Source organism: Gigantopelta aegis, chromosome 6 (assembly GCF_016097555.1).
Source record: "Gigantopelta aegis isolate Gae_Host chromosome 6, Gae_host_genome, whole genome shotgun sequence".
Classification (NCBI taxonomy): Eukaryota; Metazoa; Mollusca; class Gastropoda; order Neomphalida; family Peltospiridae; genus Gigantopelta; species Gigantopelta aegis.
In genome coordinates this window covers 88,609,327-88,632,391 of record NC_054704.1, presented here as the reverse complement: position 1 = coordinate 88,632,391, position 23,065 = coordinate 88,609,327, and the positions used below count along the sequence as shown (strand labels likewise).

General features: G+C 38.2%; 1 protein-coding gene across 1 annotated transcript; it reads left to right on the top strand.

Moving 5' to 3' along the window:
- The first annotated feature begins 312 nt into the window (after nucleotides 1–312).
- Nucleotides 313–1,365, top strand: LOC121374774 (histidine-rich glycoprotein-like). The gene has a single exon (XM_041501882.1). It carries the CDS (start codon nucleotides 313–315, stop codon nucleotides 1,363–1,365), a length of 1,053 nt encoding a protein of 350 aa, XP_041357816.1.
- The last annotated feature ends 21,700 nt before the right edge of the window (nucleotides 1,366–23,065 follow it).

The window sequence follows — 23,065 nt, the reverse complement described above, 5'->3', positions numbered from 1 at the left end:
CCATAGTCACAATTCGTCGATCATGATAGGTGAAGATCACCATTCTTCCATCGTCACCATTCTTCCACCATGATGGGCCATGATCACTATTCTACCATCATGATGGGCCATAGCCATTATTCTTCTATCACGATGAGACATAGTCATTATTCTTCTATCATGATGGGCCATAGCCATTATTCTTCTATCACGATGAGACATAGTCATTATTCTTCTATCATGATGAGACATAGTCATTATTCTTCTATCACGATGAGACATAGTCATTATTCTTCTTTCACGATGAGACATAGTCATTATTCTTCTATCACGATGGGACATAGTCACCGTTCGTCCATCATGATGGGACATAGCCATTATTCTTCTATCACGATGGAACATAGTCACCGTTCGTCCATCATGATGGGACATAGTCATTATTCTTCTATCATGATGGGACATAGTCATTATTCTTCTTTCATGATGAGACATAGTCATTATTCTTCTATCATGATGGAACATAGTCACCGTTCGTCCATCATGATGGGACATAGTCACCGTTCGTCCATCATGATGGGACATAGTCATTATTCTTCTTTCATGATGAGACATAGTCATTATTCTTCTTTCATGATGGAACATAGTCACCATTCGTCCATCATGATGGGACATAGTCACCGTTCGTCCATCATGATGGAACATAGTCACCGTTCGTCCATCATGATGGGACATAGTCACCGTTCGTCCATCATGATGGAACATAGTCACCGTTCGTCCATCATGATGGGACATAGTCATTATTCTTCCATCATGATGGGACATAGTCATTATTCTTCTTTCATGATGAGACATAGTCATTATTCTTCTATCACGATGGAACATAGTCACCGTTCGTCCATCATGATGGGACATAGTCACCGTTCGTCCATCATGATGGAACATAGTCACCGTTCGTCCATCATGATGGGACATAGTCATTATTCTTCCATCATGATGGGACATAGTCATTATTCTTCTTTCATGATGAGACATAGTCATTATTCTTCTATCACGATGGAACATAGTCACCGTTCGTCCATCATGATGGGACATAGTCATTATTCTTCTATCATGATGGGACATAGTCATTATTCTTCTATCATGATGAGACATAGTCATTATTCTTCTATCATGATGGAACATAGTCATTATTCTTCTATCATGATGGGACATAGTCATTATTCTTCTATCATGATGGGACATAGTCATTATTCTTCTATCATGATGGGACATAGTCACCATTCGTCCTTCATAATAAGTGAGGACCACCTTCTTCTGTCCCAGTATAAGACGAGCAGTCCTCCCAGCATGATATGCGTGAAGCGTCAGTTTAACAATGCGATATAGGGCACTACGTTTTCAATGTAAAATGCATGCTTTGCGAGAATCGCTATCCTTTAATAATAATAATAATAATAATAATAATAATAATGATGATGATAGTAATATTATTATTATAATAATTTACAAAATAACAGACTGTCGAGAAATACCATTGTTGTGCAACAGTGACCTGTATAGTTGTAGTGGGGTTGAATTCTTCTCTAATCGTGTGGGACATAGATCACAATTACCGTATATATGGTACCAAATAACCCACTAATTAACCAGTGTGCTGGGATGTCTTAAAACAAACCTTGCATTCCTCTCTAATTCCCCAATATCGGTAACCATGTTTATTCAGTACAGTGCTAACAGGTGTTTGTGTACAAATTAAAACAGGTTGATGAAGAAATCACATTCTGATAAAAAGAAAGAAAAAAAACACCCCTGCTGTACTAAATGCACCGCTGGTGAAACTAAATAGTTAAAGATGTTTGAGATGGCGGCTAGTGGCAGGGGAGCCATATATTCGACTCGGATTGCCATAATAAAACTTGGCACACACCAAGCTAACCGCAATAACCGCAACCTTCGTGCATTATCACAAATCAAAAAATCACTTTTTGACAACATTCCAAATGTTCTGCACCGCCTGGCTCCGAAACTGTCGAAAATGCCCGAGTTCACACGAGGCCGTCTGAACGGTTGTTTATGTACGGCAATGGGGTTTTCGTGGTTCTCTTATTGACGCTTTCCATTCACTGTGGTCATTGTACAGTGTGGCCCCTCGAAATGGTTTTAATGTCATAATCCCTGCCCTGTTCAATGATTTTGTACCGAGTCGTCCCGGACTTAATGAGATGCAGAGATTCGGTTGTGGAGTTTGGCGTTCTATCTTTGAAATATGAACACCAGGCTGGGGGTAACATTGAGATCATGACACAGCCGGCTCGGAGCTATTTTCTGATCTTTCTTTTCAACGAGGTAGAGATCTTTTTATATATATATATCTAATTGCGGACCGCCGCACCGATTCACCCGTTTTAGTGCACGCGGTACTTACGATGAGCCGAACGTTCGAAACCAGTCTAATTCGTTTTTTTACGTCAACGTTAAGTCGATTACTGTTATTGCCGCGTAACATATCAGTAAAAACCGAAAACTGTTCGTTTAATTAACAGTACTACACGCGAATTACAAACGAAATGAAAACAAAACAGTTTAAATGTTGTATAAGCAAGGGAAGCTGTGGGTTTGGAATATTTACAGTCTGCTATATGGTTAAAGAAATAATTAAAACCCCTCATTAATTTTCTGCTAACCAATAAACAGGAGCATCATCCCTTTCAGTAATTGTTTGCTTGTCATTTGTTTGCAGGTGTTGTTTTTTTGCTTTGTAAACATTAAACTTAGACATAACATTTATTAGTTTATTACGAAAAATTAACCCCATTCAAACATTTCTCCCGTTACAGATGACGTAACTTGTAGGCGAAGAACCCGAGATAAATGGCAACAAGCCTGTTTCTTTTAAAATATTTAACATACGTGGATGTTTATTGAGAAATATATAGACACACATATACATATACACACACACACACACACACACACACACACACACACATATACATATATACACACATACACACACACACACATATACATACATACACACACACACACACACATACATACACACACACATACATATATACACACACACACACACACACACACACACACACACACACACACACACACACACACACACACATTTTCGTTTTTGATGGTATTTTTGCTGTTTTCCTCTTTGACTTCGTAATAGAAATTATGACAAGCAGATACTAGTAATCAAAAATAACAAAACTGTAAATGAAATCGAAGCTGGCACAAAATCGTATTTCACATATCTTATTCTTTCTGACAGTGCTGCAACAACAAACTGTTGGGTTTTTTTTAAAAGAAAAAACATAAGAAGAAAAGTTTTTAAAAAAGAAAAAGAAGTACAACGCAATGTTTCATCAACTTGATACAAACCGCGATACAGATTTGCATATCTCGATTTTTACACCCGTCCATTTTCAAGGAATTTAAGCAATATACACCCTTATTTGTAATTAAGCACCCCCACAACCTTATCAAATAAATGATTATTATACACGGATAATGCGTGGACACAGTATTTACAACAGGCTCTACAATCGGAGACATAGTAACACCACAGAGGGCGGCATTGACCCTCAAGCAGAAGACATGCACTAGTTCTTGAAGAGAGCTATATAGACTTAGGTTCCCTCCCATTCTGCCTACAGCCCACTTTGCCTACACCCATTTTGCCTACAACCCAGTATGCCTACATTCAGTTTGCCTACTGTATGAAAAAGTTACATCCCCAGTTAATAGTGGGACAATCCCTATTATTTTGTGTCTCAAACCAATATAAAAACATTATATTATATAAACAATTAAGATTACAATGAACATAAGTAATGTAACTATTGTCTCGTGTAAACCCCATCTCGTCACTACAGTTTATATATTATGTTCCTCATATGCCGTTGTGAAACGGCCCGAGCGTAATAAAGTTCTGTTCTGTTCTGTAATTGGGGCTTAGTTGCGCACATGTGATTTCATGCTCTTTATGGTGATTAGTATTAGTCCAATGATCCCATTTTAATAGTTTAATTTAATTAGTTTAATTAGTTTAATTATGTTATTTTTATACGTAGGGACCATACATGGCATGTTCCACTTTTAACTGGGATGCCATCTTTTCATACTGAGTGTAGGCAAACTGAGTGTAGGCAAACTGAGTGTAGGCAAAGTGGGTTGTAGGCAAAATGGGAGGACACCTAGACGTAATGGTTTAACATGTTAACTCTAACTAATAAATAGAATTCATTTAAATATGTATTCATTCTGCTTTTATTTAAAAGACATAAATATTAAATAATACCAACTATGTTGCGGTACGTATTTCAAAATGGATTTGCTGTATCTGTAGCGCAATATTTACAGTTTTATTTCGACTGTACCGTTACACCCCTACTTTCTGCTAACCATAATTTATATGTCAGGAAAACAGGCACTTGTTTACGCCAAAGTATAAATTTACTCGAATTTTGCTATTAATTCCGCCCTTTTCTTAACATAATGCATTCTTTAGCTACTTCTTTATAGATAAGAAGTGACATTTTTCCAAGAACACAACAGTTATCTCTGTAATATGAGCTGTAAATTTTGTGTTTATATGTGATCCGCCCGGAAATTCTACACAATAATCATCATCATAGATTAAGCACATTTCCCCTGTAGGTTTAAGTACGTTTTAGATACTAGTATTGTATGTTTACTTGCCAATTTCCACAAAGTAACCACATTTAAGTAATTTTCAACCAGAAAATAACAGTGTTCTATTGTAACACGGGGCGAGACATAGCCCAGTGGTAAAGCGCTCGCTTGATGCGCTGTCGGTCTGGGATCGATCCCCGTCGATGGGCCCATTAGGCTATTTCTCGTTCCAGCCAGTGCACCACGACTGGTATATCAAAGGCCGTGGTATGTGCTATCATGTCTGTGGGGTGGTACATATAAAAGATCCCTTGCTACTAATAGAAAAATGTAGCGGGTTTCCTCTCTAAGACTATATGTCAAAATTACCAACTGTTTGACATCCAATAGCAGATGAGTAACAAATTAATGTGCTCTAGTGGTGTCGTTAAACAAAACAAACTTTCACTATTGTAACACATCTTTATACCCAAAGCATTATTAAAATATGGCTTTTTAAGGTAGATCGCTGATCAATCACAAATAAGTTTCTTCTCAATTAATTTTCATGTCAACTTGATTTTCGTGCTTACGTTCAATTAAGGTTCAAGCACGTTTCATTGGGCACACATTTCAGCTATCTGGGCTGGCTGTCCAGGGCTGCGGATTAGTGATTAATGGTCAGCAAGAGAGAATTCGATGTAGTGGTCTTCCCAGCTGAGCCGTTAAAACTCATTTTGGGTAGGAGTGAGTGAGTACCGGGATGCGAACTCAGTACCTACTAGTCTTAAGGCCAATGAATACAACTATTCCAACCATCTTGGCAAATATATAGATGATCACCAAGTATTGATCGGTTTTAATGGTAGGTTTCGTGAAACAACCCAGAGGAGAAATGTATATAAGGAGGCAGAATTGTGTAAATCAAACTGAACGTACATGTATATATAAATTCTCTGAATACTCTTTAAAGTAACTATTCCGAGTTTGCCGTATTTGTAAAAATGTTTCTGACCAAAAAAGCCTTTTTTAACAACGAAAATTACACGTTAAACATATTTTCTTCGTTAGAATATCATTGTTTGTATATCCAATGTGTTTCTGACCGTCCTAATGTTTGTAGAAGCTAAAATGCCATTTCACTTCCGAATATATATTAGTTTTTAACATACGAAATTATATATATATATATATATATATATATATATATATATATATATATATATATATATATATATACACACAGACAAAACACACAGACAAACACACACACACACACACACACACACACACACACACACATATACATATATATATATATATATATATATATATATACAAACACTGATATTCTAAACAAGAAAATTATTTTCATATGTAATTTGTAATGTGCTCTAGTGGTGTCGTAAAACAAACCCCCTTGTATACAAACACTGATATTCTAAACAAGAAAATGAATTTCATATGTAATTTTTAATGTGCTTTAGTGGTGTCGTTAAACAAAACAAAGTTTTTGATATCAAATTTTAGTAATTAAAAATACTCTGTCGGTCTGGAAACGTTTTACAAAAGTCAGGACAGTCTCTTTAACACTTCTTTGATCAAAGTTAAGCTCTTCCCTCCTTTCCTCCCCACTCCCCCACCCACCCCGTTATAACAGAGTACACATACAACACGTCACACCAACAGCGGGCCGTAATGTCGACAAGTGCTTGTATTGTGATCCGTGGAGTGACTGTTATTCTTACTGATGTTATGGTCACGTACACAACACTTTCAAAGGCCAGTTTACCCCGTCCATTCCCTGCAGTGCTATCTGTGTACCAAGATCCACTTAACTGTAATTGTTTTTAGAGGTTAATGCTATTTTCTTTAGTTAAACATTAATTTGCAACTTGAAAAGCGTGATAGAATACAATTTTTTTTTTGCAATTTCCATACATGAACAGTATTATTCACGAATGTAAAAAAATGTTAAAGCTCCTTTTATGTTCTAAGCCAGTACGGATATGGGTTTGCTTTATCATTCATATTGATTTCAGTTTACTTATTTCCGTGCTTATATTTACTAGTTCAGGAATGCCGTCCTTGAAACATTAATTGTTCATGGTTAGTGGAGCGAATCGGTGTTACGTACTTAAAAACCTCCCAAGTGAGCTCATGATAATGTCAAAACCTATATCAGCTCTGGAACTTTCTTTTTGGCCGACCGTTCAAAATTGCGCCCAATTTCCTCAACCCAAATTGCTCACCTTTTTTCTTTGGCGTAATACTTTGCTCCATTCCAAATTCAATAGCACCATCACCCCCCCCCCCCCCCCCCCCGCCTCCGCCTACTACCGACCACGGTCGGGCTGCTGGTGCTCTGTAGGGTCCGCTAGTGTTCACCTGTCCACTAGTGTAACAATGAACACTAGCGGTTGCAATGTTGACCGCTAGTGTAATAATTTAAAATGTTAAGTAACAGTCAACACAGTCGACTAATTTTACTACATCGACCGTTAGTGTAACAACGCCAACGATTAGAACAGCAATTAATTAATTTAATTATTGAATATTCTTGTCCGTGTATTGGATAGATAACTGGATTCAAAACCAGTAGATACTTGCACTGTGTCTATATTATTACTTTCGTACAGAATTTTTGGGGATTTGCCTTATATGTTTGACACATAACAGCCTCTGGAAAAACAGTACGCTGGGGTGTCCTTTTCACAAATATTCCAATATTCTAATATCTTCTATCTTCAAGGACCATAATTCTGTCATAAAACTCAAACTGTGTCTGTAACTCCACATGATATATACAAACTTCCAGCTCAATATTTTGACGCATTGCAAAGAAAAGTCTAGAAAAAGGCTGACGGACAGACTGACAGATGTTGGAGACAAAACCTATAGTCCCCTCCGGTTAGGCTGGTAGAGGACTACTAAACACCCTTGAAAAAGTAAAGTTTGTTTTATTTAATGACGCCACTAGAGCACATTGATTTTTATCTTATCATCGGCTATTGACTAAAACACCTTTAAATTCTCTCTTGTACAACAATAGGTTTTGATAATGAAATTTATTTTTTTATTATTTGTTGCAGTACGATATTGAATACGATGTGATGTTTCTTTCGCATTTCATTGATATAAATTGACTAAATCAAAATAATGTCCAACATCAAAACCAGTTATGTGAACACTAACGGTCGACATTGTACATAGTTAACCGTTAATGTTCACGTTGTTACACTAGCGGTCAACATTGCAACCGCTAGTGTTAACGTCAATTTTGTGAACACTAACGGTTGCATTGTCGGCCGTTAGTGTTCATATTGTTACGCTAGCGGTCAACATTGCAACCGCTAGTGTTCATTGTTACACTAGTGGACAGGTGAACACTAGCGGACCCTACAGTGCTCCCTTGTACCTGTCAGTGCAGGCGTTCCCTCCACTCCCTCTCCCTCACCTTTCCTGTCCTGGACGGAGGAGCCGGCCAAGGCCGGCTCTTGTGCCCAGGACAGGCGTGCGCTACAACAGCTTGCTCTGAATGTGCACGTAAAGACCTATGACATGACATGACATGAGCTCATGAAACTCAGCCTGGGTAGGTACTGGGGTGCGAATCTAACACCTACAGCCCTAAAGTCGATGAACTAAGAACTACCCCGCCGAGGCCGGGTTTCTTTTTAAAGTTAAAGTTTGTTTTGTTTAAGAACATCACTAGAGCACATTGATTTATGAATCATCAGCTATTGGATGTCAAACATTCGGTCATTTTGACATAATCTTAAAGAGAAAACCCCGCTACATTTTTTCATTATCAGCAAGGGATCTGTTATATGCACTTTCACACAGACATGACAGCAGATTTATCGGCATTTGATATACCAGTCGTCATGCACTGGCTTGGACGAGAAATAGCCGAATGGGCCCAATGACGGGGATCGAATCAAGCCCGACCGCGCATCAGGAGAACTCTTTACCACCGGGCTACTTTGAAAAAGACATCTCAAAATGTTACAGAAAAGATAACCCCCGAAGAAGTAAAGGCTCATATAGTCTGGATGCGACGCATTCGTGCGGTCCGACTGTTGCGTGTTATGCGTCTGAGGCTTGCGTTTTGGGCATGTACACCATATACGAACATTTAATTGCGCCTAGCACGCATCGCAAGCATCCAGTCTAGACGCTCTCAGTGAAGTTAATGTATGTCGATTTTGTTTAGCTTGACCGCTCGCACGCGCCGCATATGAGCCTTAAGGCAGTACTATTTATGATAACATTACGGTCAACAGATAACGACGGCAAAAAGAGGTGGTGAGCCAACTGATCATTATTTTAGTAGGCACAGTACATTTTGAGTAGCTTCTCAATGCTCTGTTAATTTGTCACACTGAGGATTTTTTTTTATTGTGAACCATTTTAAACAGTAAAATAGCAAAGTAAATTTTTTACCATAATTTGACAATATTACAAACTGGTTTTATGCAAAATTAAATTTTTCTGTTATTGTACATCAGTCGTATTCACCTTCAAAAATAGGACGTTTTTATGTATCACCAGATATATTTTTAGGTAGGTAAATACGGGTAGGTCGCGATACATGGGTAGTGATACGATACTTGTCTCAACACTTGGGTAGCGATATGATACAAACCGCCATACTTAATGACACGGAGTCTGGCTATTAGAAAGGATAAACTAATTTGGGCAATTCCACGTCTTTACCCATCAAATTACATATCACATACAATGTCTCGCTCTTTATTAATTTGAGAGGCGCGATTTAGCTCAGTCGGTTGAGTGCTCGCTTGAGGTGCTTGCGTCGCAGGATCTATTCAACTGATTGTGATTTTTTTCTCTCGTTTCAATCAGTGCACCACAACTGGTCAAAAGGCTGTGGTATGTGCTTTCCTGTCTGTGTAAAAGTGCATATTAAAGATCCCTTGTTGCATTAGGAAAAAAATGTAGCGGGTTTCCTCTGACGACTACGTGTCATAATTACCAAATGTTTGACATCCAATAGCCGTTGATTAATTAATCAATGTGCTCTAGTAGTGTCGTTAAATAAAACAAACTGTTTCTGGTCGTCCTGATGTTTATACTAGCTTAATATTCATTTTATGTGAAACAGAAAACGTACGTACCTCGTGTATTAAAACGACGTCTCTCTCACTATCCTTACATTGTGGTTCTACATAAATATATATTAATAATATTTTCATATACTTACCATTTGTGACACCCAATAGCCGATGTGTATTTTTGTGCTGGGGTGTCGTTAAACATTCATTCTTTCATTCTCTCACTAACCACTGACTAACCCACTGTCATGGACAGATATCCCAGATAGCTGAGGCGTGCTTCAACCGTAAGTGGATATAAGCACGAAAATAAATACATGTATAAACAAAAAACACAAAACAATACTGTATCGCCGTATGGTTACACCTCTGTATCTCATGTTCCAACTTCCCACTTAAAGGTGTAACATAAGCGTTGCATAATGGCGACTTCCCGCCATAGTTATCTATTCACTTTTGCTTTGAAATGCGAACATTATGGATCGAATTTACGAAGCCTGTTTTTCTTAGACGCAGGTCTTTAAGTATTATAAATATATGTAAAACATACACAGGCTTCGTAAATTCCACCCTACACGTTCATATATACATAGCCATAAAAATTACAGTCATATGATTTAATTTAATATAAATATGTCAGAATTACCAAATGTTTGACATCCAATATGTAACAATGATGGTGTTCTCAGTGAATAAAATCCTGTTCTGTTCTGTTCAGTAGCCGACAATTAATTAATCAATGTGCTCTAATGATGTCGTTAAACAAAACAAACTTTAATGTTTTTTAAACTGTCCTTTTAAGGCGATCCGAAGTCGTGGCTCTTGGTTTTACTGAACGCGAGCCGTCATCCATTTTTAACGTTTGCTGATATCGGGCCCTCAATCGGCTAATGACTGACTGTGACACATTAAGTACACTGATCACATCTTGCTGACTGGTGCCAGCTTGCAGCATGTAGACAGCCCTGTGATGTTCCTGACGTCGAAGACGTCACATTGTTGCAAATATATGGGATGGTGCATATAAAATACCCCTTGCTACTAATGGAAAACTGTAGCGGGTTGTCTCCCTAAGACTATATACCGGCCTCGGTGGCGTCGTGGTTAGGCCACCGGTCTACAGTCTGGTAGGTACTGGGTTCGGATCCCAATCGAGGCATGGGATTTTTAATCCAGATACCGACTCCAAACCCTGAGTGAGTGCTCCGCAAGGCTCAATGGGTAGGTGTAAACCACTTGCACCGACCAGTGATCCATGACTGGTTCAACAAAGGCCATGGTTTGTGCTATCCTGCCTGTGGCTAATCGGAAAGAGTAGCCCATGTAGTGGCGACAGCGAGTTTCCTCTCAAAATCTGTGTGGTCCTTAATCATATGTCTGACGCCATATAACCGTAAATAAAATGTGTTGAATGCGTCGTTAAATAAAACATTTCTTTCTTTCTTTCCCTAAGACTATATGTCAAAATTGATTGCAGATTTTATTGTTTTAAAGTTAACCTTTTGACAAAATTAATGACTCTTATTATTACTCTATGATTTTCTCAATCCTAACCCTAAACCTAACCCATTTTCTTTCTGGGGGAAGCCTCCCATACCCCCTGTTTACTGTGGTTACATTCATTTCCATAGCGCCATACCCAAAAATGTCTTTCTGGCAGAAACACCGAATGGTGTCATTAAACAAAACAAGCTTTAAACAAAACTTTCGTTTTTAAGTTGCGTTTATTAGGAACATTACCATACATCGTGCACTTATTTTGATTTTTTTTACCTTGATTCATTCAATAATTATTCATATTTGAAATGAAATATTCACTATTTATTCTGAACAGTATATAACAAATAAATTCTGTATAGAGTAAAGGTGGGTAGTGATTTACTTTATAAAATAAAATAAAATATATATAATTAGTACGACATATCACAGTTTTACTGATATATCTTAATTAGATATATGCCATTTTTAGTATAACAAGAGGTATTCTGACATTGTATAATGTATATCGTATTTGCTCACACTAAGCATTTCCCATGGTTATTCAGTTCTTTAATCTTACCAGTACTTGGAAGCTGATTAAGCATGAAAGCACCAGGAAGTCTTTGATAATACTGTTTTATAAATTTAGTTCTTGAATCTTGAATATTGGAGAATAAAATGATACTCGTCTTCTATGTCATTTTTATTACAAAATGTGCATATTTTTTGTTTAGATCTTTCAATGTTTCTGTATCTAACAAATTATATATGTAACTTATGAGCGCACATTCTAAGTTTAGCTATTTCTTTTAAATGACAAAAGGCCATAGATTTTTAAAGATAAGTCTGAAAGCTAAATTCATTTAACAAATATTGATAACAATTTATCTTTGACGTTGTCATTATTCTGTTATAACATTTCTGCTTGATCACATCGCATAGCCTTTCTTTAATTACATTGTAGATACTGTTATCTATATGAGTTAAGCTCCGTATATAAGTTAGGCCAATCGCATTAAATTCCTGTTCCGCGTTCATTAACTAGTTATCTCCACACTGATCCTTAATGTGATTACCTTTTATGACACCCATTAGCCGATCTTTATATTTGTGCTGGGGTGTCATTAAACATTCATTCATTCATTCATTCATTCATTCATTCCATACCGATTCATTTCCTCACGTGTAGCTTTTAAAATACAATTATTTGTATTATGTAGTTTTATCCAGTATTTGAAGATCCTCAGTTTTCTTTTAATACACAATGGAAATCGTCCCAATTCACTATAAACAAAATCGTTACAAGTTTCTTTCCGTAGTGCCAGTAATTATTTTACAAAATTGTTAAAGAATCTGTTTAATGTCTTGAGCAGGGTGAAATCCTCACACTTCCGAGCCGTAACTAAGAACGCTATTAACATAAGTGCCAAATACAGATACGGTAACTTGTTTCAATATTAATACTGAAAAACATGATAGATTTTTTTGGGCTATTTCCATACATCAACAGTATTATTAACGAATGTTAAAAAAGAGCTTCTTTCATGTTTTAAGCCACTACGATTTTTTTCCTCTTTATCATTCATATTGATTTCAATTTATCTCCGTGCTTATACTTACTAGTTCAAGCATGCAGTCCTGGAATTGGCTAATTGTTAGTGGTTGGTGGGCCAAATCGGTGGAGTAGTTTTACACCTCCCCGGTCCAGTGCTGTGATGCGAACCTAACACCTGCCAGACCTGGCTTTAGATGGCTTAAAGGGACATTCCTGAGTTTGCGGAAATTTTTCAGATGTTATCGACTAACAGAAACTTTTTAACGATTGTAATTACATATCAAATACATTTTCCTGCATAAAATATTAGTGGCTGCATATTAAACGTGTTTCTGATAGTTCTAATAAATTTCATTTTATTTCATAAAATATTATGTTTTCGTACGTACGAAATTATTTCAAGACAAAATCCAGTTTGGGATTCTTACAAATATTAAGACGACCAGAAACACATTGAATATACAGACACTGATATTCTAAACAAGAAAATATATTTAATATGTAAGTTTAATCGTACAAATATCTTACAAATATCGGAAGCATCTTACAATGCAACAAACTCAAGAATGTCCCTTTAAGAAGGCTGGTATTCATTTTAATTGATTTTCGTGCTAATAGTCAAACAACATAAAGGTTCAAGTACGATGTCCTGCACACACACACACGCACACACAGACACACACACAGACACACGCACATACACACACACACCACACACACACACACACACACACACACACACCTCAGCTGTCTGGCTGTTATGGTAACATAACTTTCATTTGCTACCCTCTTCCCGTAATGAACCACAAAATTATTTCCCGTAACTATAAAGGTATCTCTGCACATGGCAGAGTCGAAAAGTATTTTGGCAAAATCGTGATTGCTTCATTGAATCTGTAGGAGGATTTATAACATTTTGCACTATCTGAAGGATATATATACGTGATGGCAAGCACTCACATTTTCACCAAAAAGATGTTGATTTGTACCGCCATGGTACAAAGCGTTATGTCACACAATGCTGTACCGCTGAGAAGGTATTCAACGCAGATCTGCTGTCCGTACTGAAAACAATGGTCGACTGGTGCACCATGGTCTTCTACCACAGCCCAGAGCTTTTTGTTGTTGTTCTTTTTTTTGGACAAAATACACGTAGTTACTTCCTTGAGAGTTGTTTTCCCGCCGAACACATCGAGATTTCAAGGGCAAAGGCTGGAAGGTTCGGTGTTCGAACGAACTCCCCTCTCCTGCAGAGGCTAAAACATTTTTTTTTGCTATGCAATATTAGGCTGTTCAGGGAAAATGTAAACAAAAGGGTCCGTTAGGTTGATATTCGAACACCCCTCAGGTCCACCAATCCACGCTACGACACTGGATTTGTCTGTTTCAAGTTTCACCACTAACAGCCGCTGTCGACTTTCTCAGAGAGACCTATATCGAATAGTCAATAGGGTTGTTTTAACTTTTACTACGAACAACCGCTGTCGACTTTCTCAGAGAGTCCAATATCGAATAGTCCATAGGGTTGTTTTAACTTTTACTACGAACAACCGCTGTCGACTTTCTCAGAGAGTCCATTGTCGAATAGTCCATAGGGTTGATTTAAGATCTACTACGAATCACCGCTATCGACTTTCTCAGAAAGTCCAATATCGAATGCTCTCGAAAAAGTAAGGAAGTTCAGTTAATCATAATAAAAATGGCTACAGACTGTGTCAGAAAACGAATGTGCTCCAGTCGACCGTCGTAGTATTATGCACAGTAGACTTTTAGTAGCTTCATAGCTATAGCATTTTTTAACATTACGTGTTGTATCGTGCACCATTTTAAACATGAAACATATATCAAAGTGAAATTTTGACTGGTTTTGTTAAAACTTTTATTGTTCTGTGTGGCACACTATTTCAATTATTCAACAAAACGTGTGGGATTGTTTAGTTTTTTTATCAGTCATACTATAAGGCTCGTGTTCCCATTTAAAGCTGCAATATCAAAGTTGCATTACGGCGACTTCCCGCCAAAAATATTTGTTAACTTTTGCTGTAAAATATAAACATTATACATAGAACTACATACCCATAAGAAATTACAATTATATTATTTAATTGTTTAGCAGAGGACAAATATTTGCAAATGTTTAGTGGACGACTGACGGAAATGGATGCGTTCACTGTTACGTTATGTCAGGAGGATTTTGTTGACAAGTTTGCTGTCTTCGTACAACTCATCTGTCTTCATAAGCGTACGAAACAGTGCTGGAAAAAAATCTTAAATTAGGGAAAAAATTATGAGAGATATTCGAGCAAAATGTTCTAACCTGAGACCTTTTTACCATGTATTTCTATCATTCTATCCTCAATTTTTGTTTTTTAATCCATGTAAAAATGCTTAGTGATTCAATTGCAACCCTATATAGCTGTCTGGAATTAATGCTAATACGAATAAACGTTATTATGCAGATTCTGGCATTTTCGTTTAATTTGGGCCAAAGCCTCTCCCCAACAATAATGGGAGCCCGTACGCCTATGTCTGTCTCAGACGACCCTATCCAGTCAACTTGCTTCATTTTGTGGATTTGCCAATTTCATAAGATTTATTCACATAGGAATCTAATCGTATTGAACTCGAATCTGTCTACACGTCATACAAGTACATTACAGTTTCTATATCCCCGAGTTCTTTATGCAAATATTATATGTGAGATCGTTTAATTTGTAGTTATTTATTACAAATAAATATGAAATAGCGAAATATGACACTTTAACTGTGATAAATAGCACCTTTATAAGACTTTACCTACACATTGGAGCAAGGGTCAATGGAACTCGTACGTAAGGACGTGTAGCAATCGTTACCACATAATCAAAATGCAAATGTAGAATAATAATAAAATAAAAACAGGTTGTACTGAATGACTCCCATACCCCTCATAGCCACGACAAAACCCTTGTTCGTAATGTATGGCCAAACTACCATGTCAGTGGATTGTTGATGTGGTAACTTGGCATTCAAAACAAACACAATTAGTGTCCAGTGTGTACGACTTTTAGTGTCACAAAAGATCCCCGACACGACATTTTGCAATGACCTATTACTTTGACACTAATTTACATATTTATCGCATTTTTCATGAAATGATTGTCCGCTAATGTATGTAGGTGTGTAGAAGGTAGTAAGCGAGAGTGCAATATCTCGTGTAATTCACTAAATCTGAACGACAAAACCGTTATCCGTGACCAAGATCGTATCTTTTCACAATGCAGAATCCAATGGGTATTTGCATAAGCGTACGGGATGGGTGTGTGTGTGTGTGTGTGTGGGGGGGGGGGGGGCAGGGGGCGAAACTGCCCCCCCCCCCCCCCCAGTGATTGATGAAATCCTCAAATTAAGGCCAAAACGATAGAGATATTCGGAAAAAATGTGCTAAACTACCCGCAAAATTAGTTGTAATTAACGTAAAAATGCGCAGTGATTCGTTTGCGACCCTATACAGCTGTTTGCCAGTAATGCTAATAGGAAAACTCGTTGTTATCCAGATTCGGGCATTTTCATTTAATTCGGGCATAAACCAACCTGCTCCCCCCACCCCGACATAAGGAAGGAAATGTTTTATTTAACGACGCATTCAACACATTTTATTTACGGTTATATGGCGTCAGACATATGGTTAAGGACCACACAGATACTAAGAGAGGAAACCCGCTGTTGCCACTTCATGGGCTACTCTTTTCGATTAGCAGCAAGGGATCTTTTATATGCATCATCCCACAGACAGGATAGTACATACCACAGCCTTTGTTACACCAGTTGTGGAGTACCGGCTGGAACAAGAAATAGCCCAATGGGTCCACCGACGGGGATCGACCCCAGACCGACCACGCATCAAGCAAACGCTGTACCACTGAGCTACGTCCCCCCCCCCATAAATGCGAACCCGAACGCCTATGAGTATTTGGCAAAATAGTGAATCTCTATCTAGTGCCTAAATTGAGAAAATGGTTTCACGACTTTTCGTAGACCAAATTCTCTGCCGTTGAACATTTAGGTGGACATATGGACGGTTATGATCGCTATAATAATCGTTAAAATGTCCGCCAAGCTCTCGAACGACAGAGATCTCCGGCTAGACTTTTCGATGAGACACAACTGAAGCATGTTCAGATGCGATAGAAGACGCTGGTACCAGTCAAATTGTCCGCGAGCAACTCGGCCCCTTGAACACGTCATTGTTCAAGTAGTTTCACGTTTTAACTTTTATCTGTAGACATGAAATATTTGTTAAAATACATTGTCCTCTAATAATAGTTTGTGATATTTCTGGTTAAAGATATATATTCGTACTGGATATAGTAACATTTTTATATCTAGTCATACAAAATTTACTTTTTAAGGGTATAGTCCCTACAAATTCTGTCAGTATTTCACTACGGTCAAAGTTGAAATCTTATCTGGAGACGACAACAATGTTATGTTCCTGATTAGTTCAAGTGTTCTGAACTGATCATTCAATAGGCTGTATTTCTTTAAAGTGACAGACGCTAGTTTTAAACACTACTGCATATGTTTCACTATTAGACATTACTTAGATTATATACTCTTCAAAAAAAGAAACGCAAAAGGGTACAAATGGGTTATAACTCCGATTTTATGTTTCCTACCGGTTCATGCTTTGTGAATATAAGGTCATTGCATGTCCCAAACACATTCCCACGTTTACATTTGATAAAACGCAGCTACTGTACAATAAAGTTCCAAAATGTGAATATTCGCAAAAACGCAGCCACGTGCAAACCATGTCACCACTGCACGTGCGTTGTCTGCACGTGCAACATGAACACCGACAGTATAAAAGTGCAGGGTGTTCGCTTGCCTGGCCTCTGTATCCGGCCGACAGTTGACAATCCAGGGCATGCCACGTCTCAGTGAACCGCAGAGAAACAATGCCATCGGCCGACTAGACGCAGGCGAATCCAGAACGGCCGTTGCCAGGGCATTCCATGTGTCCCCAAGCACCATCTCCAGACTGTGGGACCGTTACCAGCAACATGGATCAACACGTGACCTCCCTAGATCCGGTCGACCACGGGTCACTACCCCCGGGCAGGACCGCTACATCCGGGTACGCCACCTTCGGGAACGATTGACTACTGCCACCTCCACAGCCACAGCAATACCAGGTTTGCGCAGGATATCCGACCAGACCGTACGGAACCGCCTACGTGAGGTAGGAATTCGTGCTAGATGTCCAGTTCGAGGTGTCATCTTAACACCACAACACCGTCGACTCCGACTGCAGTGGTGCCAGATTCATCGACAATGGCCTCAACTGCGATGGAGACAGGTGTGGTTCAGTGACGAGTCCCGATTTCTGCTCCGACGTCATGATGGAAGATGTCGCGTGTATAGGCGTCGTGGTGAACGTTATGCGGCAAACTGCGTGCAGGAAGTGGACAGATTCGGCGGGGGTAGTGTCATGGTGTGGGCAGCCATCTCACACACTGGCAGAACTGACCTGGTCCACGTGCAGGGCAACCTGAATGCACAGGACTACATTGACCAGATCCTCCGGCCACACATCGTTCCAGTTATGGCCAACGCCAACGCAGTGTTCCAACATGACAACGCCAGGCCTCACACAGCACGTCTCACAACGGCTTTCCTACAGAACAACAACATTAATGTCCTTCCTTGGCCATCGACATCACCGGATTTGAACCCAATTGAGCATCTATGGGACGAGTTGGACCGACGCCTCCGACAGCGACAACCACAGCCCCAGACCCTGTCCGAGCTGGCAGCAGCCTTGCAGGCCGAGTGGGCCACCATCCCCCGGGACGTCATCCGTACTCTGGTTGCTTCAATGGGCAGGCGGTGCCAGGCAGTTGTCAACACACGCGGAGGCCACACCCGGTATTGACTCCAGATGACCTTGACCTTGGTGGTGTGTCCTATCACTTACTCACAATGGACTAGAGTGAATTGTGAACAATCCTGCAACATTTGGTAATTATCGGACTCACCATTCAATAATTAATTCAATTCTCCAAATGTTACGACAATGTGGTTTTGCGTTTCTTCTTTTGAAGAGTATATATTTCCGTATATCCGACATATTTCTGGTCATCCTGGTGTTCATGAAATGACTTTTTCATATTTTTAAAAACGCACGTACGTCTAAGAAGTAACGGCTATGGAGACGAGTTCTATTTCTGTATTTCAAAGTCATAGAATGTCATTCTATTGTAACTTTATCCAAATGTGATACAACTTTGTAGATTAATCAAACTTAGTGTCCATTTTCACGGATTGAAACTAGGATATGCGACTTTAAGGTACTCACAGTATCATCAAAATTTTTTGACGTCTGCCAAACTGACTACAGCACAGTGTCTTGATCTTCTTTAGACATTAGAACAACCAAGGATGTATGAATGAATGAATGAAAGAACAAACGAATGAACGAATGAATGAATGAATTAATGAATGTCTAACGATATCCCAGCACAAAACAATCGGTTATTGGGTGTCAAATAAAGGAACCTGATGATCAACATCAATTTAAAAGTTCAAAATAATTAATAAAAATAGTGTAGACAGCTATGAAAGGACTTTATGAAAGACAAAGTATATAAAAAGACAAAAAATAAACGCTGTGGTCAGACTATGAAAACAGTGGTACACAAACCGATATTGCACCTAATTATCAACATAAAACGAAAAACATATTTGAAAATATTATCACAGATGCTTATAGAACTAAATCTTAACGTTTTTAAGAGATAACGAATATGTGCTGTATTCGCCACTCTCAAGGAAATCCGCGAACATATTGCCACTCCTGCACCACGATGAGGAACAGCAAACGTAGGGGGCAACCAGAAATACAGCAGACGTACAGCAATGAATATTGTAAGCAAAAAAACAACAAACAAAAACAACAACAAAAAAACCCAACAACAAAAAACCCAACAAAAAAAACACCTGTAATTTTTAACCTGAGTTAGCGTATAATGTTTGTAGATGGCCATGCACCTTCAAATGACGGGTCGCAGTTCACTTGTTTCTCGGTGGTGGAGTACATCGATAACAACAGTGATAACTCACAGTTCAAATATCAACAGACGCTTACGGGAATGTTTTACAGTCTTCATCGACAACATCGTACTAGTAGTACGGAAATAACTAAACGGCGGGAAACACCGTCTGGAATGTTTTTTTCTTTCTTTAAAATATTTAAATATGTCTGCCTATTTATGTGTCTGTCTGTCTATCTGCCTATATAAAGTTTAAAGTTTATTATGTTTAATGACGCCATTAGAGAACATGAATTAATTAATCATCGGCTATTGGATGTCAAACATTTGATACAAATTTTTTACACGAAGTCTTGCAACTTATCGGTTATTGGATGTCAAATAGTTGGTAATTTTGACATATAGTCTAAGAGGAAACCCGCTACATTTTTTTTCCATTAGTAGAAAGGGATCTTTCATATGTACCATCACACAGACATGATAGCACATACCACGGCCTTTGATATACCAGTCGTGGTGCATTGGCTGGAACGAGAAATAGCCCAATGGGTGGCTATTCAATGTCAATCATATGGTAATTCTGACAGGTAGCTTTCAGAAGAAACCCGCTACATTTTTTATTAGCAGCATGGAATGTTTTAAATGCACCTTTCCACGGACAGGAGTCAGGACAGCACATATTACGGCCTTTGGTATGGTTGGGACGGGAAAACACCATTTTGGGTCTCGCAAATTGTTTTTCATAACGTTGTTGGGATTCTAACATTTGGCATCAATTCGCCCGCAGTTCCCAGACCACAACGATAACTAGTTTGGCATCAATTCGCCCGCAGTTCCCAGACCACAGCGATAACTAGTTTGGCATCAATTCGCCCGCAGTTCCCAGACCACAACGATAACTAGTTTGGCATCAATTCGCCCGCAGTTCCCAGACCACAACGATAACTAGTTTGACATCAATTCGCCCGCAGTTCCCAGACCACAACGATAACTAGTTTGCCACCAACTTTGACTTTGACTTGGTTTAACATGCTCATATACCACTGAGGTTTCGAGCATATCTGTCCTGGGTCCCGGGACAGAATTTGCCACCGAGATATTCTTGAAAGGTAATGGACAGATTTTCAGCGGTTTAACAGTGCAGGTGTATTTTAAAAGTCGTAGAATATCCTCGTAATTCTCCATTCTTGAAAAATATCGGGCCTCGTCTCCATTAATTTTCAGGAATAGAGAGTTACTCGGCCATTCCCCGTATAGATACGTAATGCAAGTGAGCGCCAGACTCCACACGAACAGTCCATGCAAGGTTGCCATAAAACATATACTTACACATATAATTATTTATTGGTGGTGTTCTCTTTTCTTTTTTCCTTTTAAAAAGAAATTAAAATTAGGCTTAGTTAGTTACGGCTTAGATATACATGGGACCTGTAAACTACGCAGTCACCCCAGTAGTATTCACACATTTTATTTTTTGCCAAAAAATATACATTTTGTAGGCATACATACATATTTATATATAAAATAATATAATGTGCACACTGCGGGGAATGGTATGTAGCATCGGGTTACAATCGATAAAATTCTATAGTAAACGGGTAATGCATGCATAGCAATAATATACAATAATAACATATGTCATGTATCAATCTTGTCTGTTCTATGCGTGGTAGCAGTTTTCAAATATTTACACAATTTAATTAGCTGTTTTGAATTGTCGCTGGACAGTAGTTGCGTTAATTTAAATGTTGATGGTTTATTGTAATAAAAAGGTTTAATGTATTTATCTCTTATGTTACTGAAGAAAGGACACACTAGAACAAAGTGATATTCGTCTTCTACTACATTCATATTGCACAGACGACAAATTCTATTATTCTTGTCAATATTGTGGTATCTACCCGTTTCTATAAAGAGATTATGGGAAGATAATCTATTTTTACTCAAAATATGTTTGTATTTCAAGTCATTCTATGTTTGAATAGTGATATAAATGTATTGCGATTTTCTACATTTTGATTATACCATATGTGACCAAAACCATTAGTGAGAAGCAGGTCTCTTATTTGACTAACCTAGTTAACAGAACGTGGTTTTCTTATGCACTCGTCATATAGGGTGTTATAACACTCTTTCAAAATACAGTTATCTGTATTCAACAAATTTATCCAATATTTAACCATACGGATGTTCCTACTTATGTACAAAGGTGATCTACCTAATTCAAAATAGACCATCATATTAGTAGTGCTCCTTTTCACGCCTAAAATACGTTTACAGAGTTGTAACTGTAGGATCTCGTGACTATTTGCTTTGTTAAAACCCCAAACTTTACAGCCATAATTTAAAATACTACTAACATATGTATCAAACAGTGATAGTAATGTTTCTGCATTTAAGAAATAGTTACTAGTTTTACCAAATAGAGCAGCCATAGCTTTTCTACCTTGGTTGCATATTACCTTCTGAGCGGTATTAAATTTTCCATTATAATGAAGACAGACCCCAAGATAGTTAAAACTGTCAACAATTTCTAAATCGGTTTCGTGGTATGTCCACCTTTCTTCAGGTTTCACATTTCCACCTTTTCTGAATACTACAATTTTACTTTTATTAATATTTACTTTTATAAACCCGGCTATGTGTATATGTATGTACTGATGCATGGATATTGTATGTATGTGTGTATGTGTGCATGTGTGCATGTATGTATGTATGCATGCATGTATGTATGAATATTTATGTATGTCGGGTTTGACTATTACATACACAGATATTAACGCACTGGCGCAGTAGATAATTAAATACTTTCTGGCGTCAAAAATTGCCCCATGCCGCTGCTGGGACTCGAACCTGTGGCACCGAATCCATAAAAGGATGCTCTTTTTAACTCAACCATATGCATGTGGCTTACAAGCTACGCGGTCGATCCCGCTTACGTGCATGAAACCGTGGACAAACCTGGCACTAGCTAGTATGTATTGTTGTATGCCTGTAGCCAAAAAATTAGTCAAATGGAATTTTTATTAGGCATATTGAAAATGCTTTAGCCAAAATTGTTTAACGCAGTACTGTATAGAGTATTTATATATGAATATGAAAATGCATCTTTTTCAGCTAATTGTGTACAAACTGGAATAAATCTGAATAACAGTATTCCCTAATCAAAAGCAAAGACAGCAATGGGGATAGGGGCAATTAATATATTACACATGTACTTTGATTTTTCAGCGCGCGCGTGTGTATTGTGTGTAGGGGGTGGGGGGTGGGTGGTGTGGTGGTGATGCATTATCTTCAGAGTTCGAAGC

Bases quoted from the DNA above. Each gene is read 5' to 3' on its own strand.
- LOC121374774 (XM_041501882.1), top strand. From the start codon at position 313: ATGGGACATAGTCACCGTTCGTCCATCATGATGGGACATAGCCATTAT.